Source organism: Lottia gigantea (genome assembly GCF_000327385.1).
Source record: "Lottia gigantea unplaced genomic scaffold LOTGIsca_32, whole genome shotgun sequence".
Classification (NCBI taxonomy): Eukaryota; Metazoa; Mollusca; class Gastropoda; family Lottiidae; genus Lottia; species Lottia gigantea.
The window spans coordinates 2,169,732-2,174,036 of record NW_008709073.1 but is presented as its reverse complement, the minus strand read 5'-3'; the positions used below and the strand labels follow the sequence as shown (position 1 = coordinate 2,174,036).

The 4,305-nt window shown below is 35.0% G+C and overlaps 1 protein-coding gene across 1 annotated transcript; it reads left to right on the top strand.

The window, feature by feature from the left end:
- Positions 1 to 233: 233 nt before the first annotated feature.
- Positions 234 to 2,573, top strand: LOTGIDRAFT_162140 (hypothetical protein; the record flags this gene model as incomplete). The annotated part of the gene is made up of 1 exon (XM_009058066.1): positions 234 to 2,573. The coding sequence occupies one exon, from the start codon at positions 234 to 236 to the stop codon at positions 2,571 to 2,573; it is 2,340 nt and encodes a 779-aa protein (XP_009056314.1).
- Between the last annotated feature and the right edge of the window lie 1,732 nt (positions 2,574 to 4,305).

The following is a 4,305-nucleotide window of genomic DNA, read 5'->3' as shown; positions in this document are numbered from 1 at the left end:
GGGCTATTATAAAGGGAAAGTTTGAAAGTCACTGCTCTAGTCATAGTAAGTTAAAAGAATAAGTTAACCGTAAACTTGTTTTTTTTTTAGGTGAAGTGAGAAACTAAACTTCAACCTAAGACAGTACCTTTGGCTAATATTTGTGAATAGAGGTTGAGTCATCGAGGTTAGATAAAGAGAGCTGTCGCTCAAGTGAAAACTATTTGAACGACGATTCGAATATACATTCAAATATGCATGCCTGTTGTGTGATCGGGTTTATATCTGCATTCATCGTATTTGGATTAAGCGGATCTAGTTTCGAATATACTGTGCGGTCGCACGTGAACGATATCTCCGCTTCGAATCGTATTAAACGATCGTCCAAAGCGACAAGCAGATATGATGTGTCTAACGCATATGGTGAATTGACAAGCGCAAATGGATATGCCATATCAAAAGATGGATACGATGTGTTAAACAAGGAAGGATATGGTGTTTCAAAAGTCAACGAAGACAATAAGATAATGTACCTGGAAGAATATCAAGATTCAAACGAGACAGAACTGAGAGTACCATGTGTGAACAACACCACCAATCAATCTGTGTGTTTCTGCTCTTTAGATGGAACATTTACAGACTGTTCAAGACGAAACCTTACTTTCTTTCCCATTGTTCCACTGGAAACTAAGACACTGAATATGAGCGGAAACAGTTTAAAAAAATTAGATCAAGATAGTTTAACTAATATATCTACTTTATCTAAAAGTTTAAAAAGTTTAGATATTTCTAAAAACCAGATTTCATACATAGAAAACGGTTCACTGTCAAATTTTACAGTTTTAAAGATTCTTGATGTAAGTGTCAATCATATCTCTAATATAGCCATTGAAAATCTTACTAGTGGAATTTCAACCCAGCTCGAACATTTGATACTGGAAGGGCTGCAATTGAAGGAACTTCCATATCATTCTATGCCAAATTTGAACAATACACGTCTTTCGACTTTCTCTGTTAAAAATAACAGTATCAAGAATGTTTCCAGTACCGAGATTTTTCAATCCTTGAAGAAGCTAAAATATTTGGACCTTTCTTTTAATTCCATTCGTCAAATCAATGTAGAACACTCTGAAAGTCTGGAAAGTTTGAGTTTGTCATCGAACGAGTTAACTGGGATCCCTCATTGCTGTAAGAATGGGGCTAAATTTCCCAATTTAACTTGGCTTTATCTCGACGACAACTGTATACACGATTTACATACTGATCGCTTGGACTGTTTGGATAAACTGGAACTGTTAAATATTTCAGCAACAAGAATCAAACGTGTACCGAAAAATGCTTTTGCTAGGTTTAAATCCTTACAAAGATTAACCTTAGAGAGAACGGAAAGTTTACGCCATTTAGACTCTTATGCATTCAATAGTTCTTCTCTTAAAAGAGTATATATTCGTTTCAACCAATTGGCATTCACGCCGGAACAGGTTGACACAAAAACGATCTTGCAATTGTGCCGTGGACTTCTGAAGCTAGATTTTTCCGGTAACTATATGTCAATGTTGAATCACACTCTATGGGATGATCTGTTACAAAATTTGTCCGACCTCCAATATCTGGATATAAGTTACAGTGGAATTCTATTTTTACCTCATGCAATTCAACATTTAACAAAGCTACGATCTCTTCATGTCATTAATACCTGGATAAAAACCATCCCTAAAGGTTATTTTAGCAAATTGACAGACCTGAAAGTACTTTTCTTGAAAGGTAATAAATTAACTACCATTAAAGCACAGGATTTTCCACCAAGTTTTACAAATCATCTATATATCATCGATATTTCTTATAATCCATTTGTTTGTAATTGTGACTTGTTGTGGTTTATTGAATTTACTAACAAAAATAAGCATAAAATGGATTCCTTTCCAAAACGTTATACATGTTCCAATATAGAAAATGTACAAATAACCAACAGTAAGATTAACATCAAATCGTGTTTGTTAGCAAAAGAAACCTCTAAAATTATTCAATGCACCTGTATTGCAACGTTTTCGTTAATGTTACTCATATCGGTCGTGTACCGTTATCGCTGGCGATTACGTTACATGTTTTACGTTTTGAAATTTCACCGACGTAAGTATTCGACAAAAAGAGGAACGGCGTATACCCACGACGTTTATATTAGTTCGGCTGATGCTAATTTCAATACGGTTTATTACCAAATTATCATGGAACTTGAAAATAGAGGACTCAAAGTTTACTTTCCACATCGAGACGGCATGCCAGGGACGATGGTTTTAGGAGACTGTTTGGATAAAATAGATGACAGCAAATGTGTTATTTTATGTTTGTCAAATGCCTATACTCATGATTATCTGTGTGAATTTGAAGCCCATATGGCATTAGAAAGATCTTTTATTGAACATGGTGACAGTAATGCTCTCATTGTGATCGTTTTAGAAGAAATTTGTTCTCTGAATGTGACCAAGATCATACATAAATTAACTCGGACTGGTGATTATCTTATATGGGACGAAAATCACACATCCGACAACCTATTTTGGAGACAACTTGGCGAAAGAATGGAAATAGTTTAAACTGTGTTTTAAAGGAATGACTTATATTTTTTTCTCGTCTATCTGTATTCAGGGTGGGGCTTTTGTTGAAGCTCCCGCCAATGTAATTACCAGATGGTCTTGGGTAGTGTACACTGTTTACAACGTAATAACAATTGCTAAATGTTATTTAAAGGCTTAATTTGGGTATGAATCGACAAAATATTGACGGAGTTTCAGATCTTAATTTACATGTACTGTAAATGCATTAAAAGTGGCTTGTGATTACAAGTAGGTTACTGTCGTTGTCACCTTTATATCAAATTGTTGTGAAGCGTTATATCCACATTGTTGGGTGAGTTCCAATCTGAGCACCATCCGACAAATATTTACGGAGTTAGGGCCCTTGATATACTGAAGACCTATCTGGTAAGTTTGTGTATCTTGCACGAATTGTTACTTATTTTTTGACGTAGCACGAAAAGTGTACAAATCAGCTTTTCAGCACATTGAAACGTGGTCTGGCTCTTTAAGAAGACGAGACCCATTTAATTCACAAACATTCCAAACTGAAGATAGTGGAATAATAAAAGAAAACGAACGACAGTTTTTACCCTATTTACGACACGGCATGTGTCTTAAACATGGCTTCTATGAATCATAAAACATATAAATTTTAATATACATGTATTGCTTTTGTAAACACTAATGTACAAAATCCTGTTTGATGTTTTGATGTTTTGTTGTTGTTGTTGTTGTTGTTGTTGTTGTTGTTGTTGTTGTTGTTGTTGTTGTTGTTGTTGTTGTTATTTACGTGGATTATTCTAGACACACATGGATTTGAAGGCTCAAATTTCTACGCAAAACGCTAAATCCCTACTTCCGCTTTGGGATAAAATACGTCGATTGGATAAGGATCTTGTACAAAGGGTTTACTGCATTTACAATCGCAGACTCGTGATATACTCCGTAAACAGAGAAAACTTGCTTAAAACAACGTTCTAAATGATAAATGGATTAACTGTCAATATAGTTAACACTTTATATGAAATCTTTGTCTGTCGCTGTCCATAGACTGCCATATTAAATTCCCAAGGCGGAATAAGGGAATCAGTGTGTTGCGCATTACAGATTACAGATTAGCTAAAAAAAATTCCCGTTTCGGAGACTAGGGTACCATTGTTTAAAAAAAGGGACGCATCTGTCCCTTTAAACACGATCTTAGGATGTTTCACGGTAAATCAGAGTGGTGGAAATAAAAATTTAGCGAACTTGAATACATACATGGACCGCGTCAACTAATTCATTTGCCACATGTTTCCATGTTAAACACGCAATTTAACCTTTTATAACTTTTTTCCGAAATCTCATTGAAAACTTTCCAATATATTACATGACAGCCTGTCCAAAAAATTTAATATATTATGACCATGAAAATCTTGAGCTTGTCAAATTGAAAGTAGACCACTACATTTTATCAACATCCGTTTTGACTGTCACTGTACATATCATAATCATCCCAAAATCATCATCGAATGAGAAAACTTCCTTTGTAAGTGCGAGGTGATAGTATTGAGCGTGAGGTCAACTCTACAGCCATCTTTACAATTTTAAGCTATTACGAACTTTGTACCATCGATTTCGTTTCACAGAAGTTTGTAAATGTAGCGATTTGATTGGATTGTACGTTAACGAATACAGTCAATCAGGGTCCTCACCAGAATGTATGTTAATAATAGTAACTGTATGTCGAAGGTAAATCGACTGTATTCGC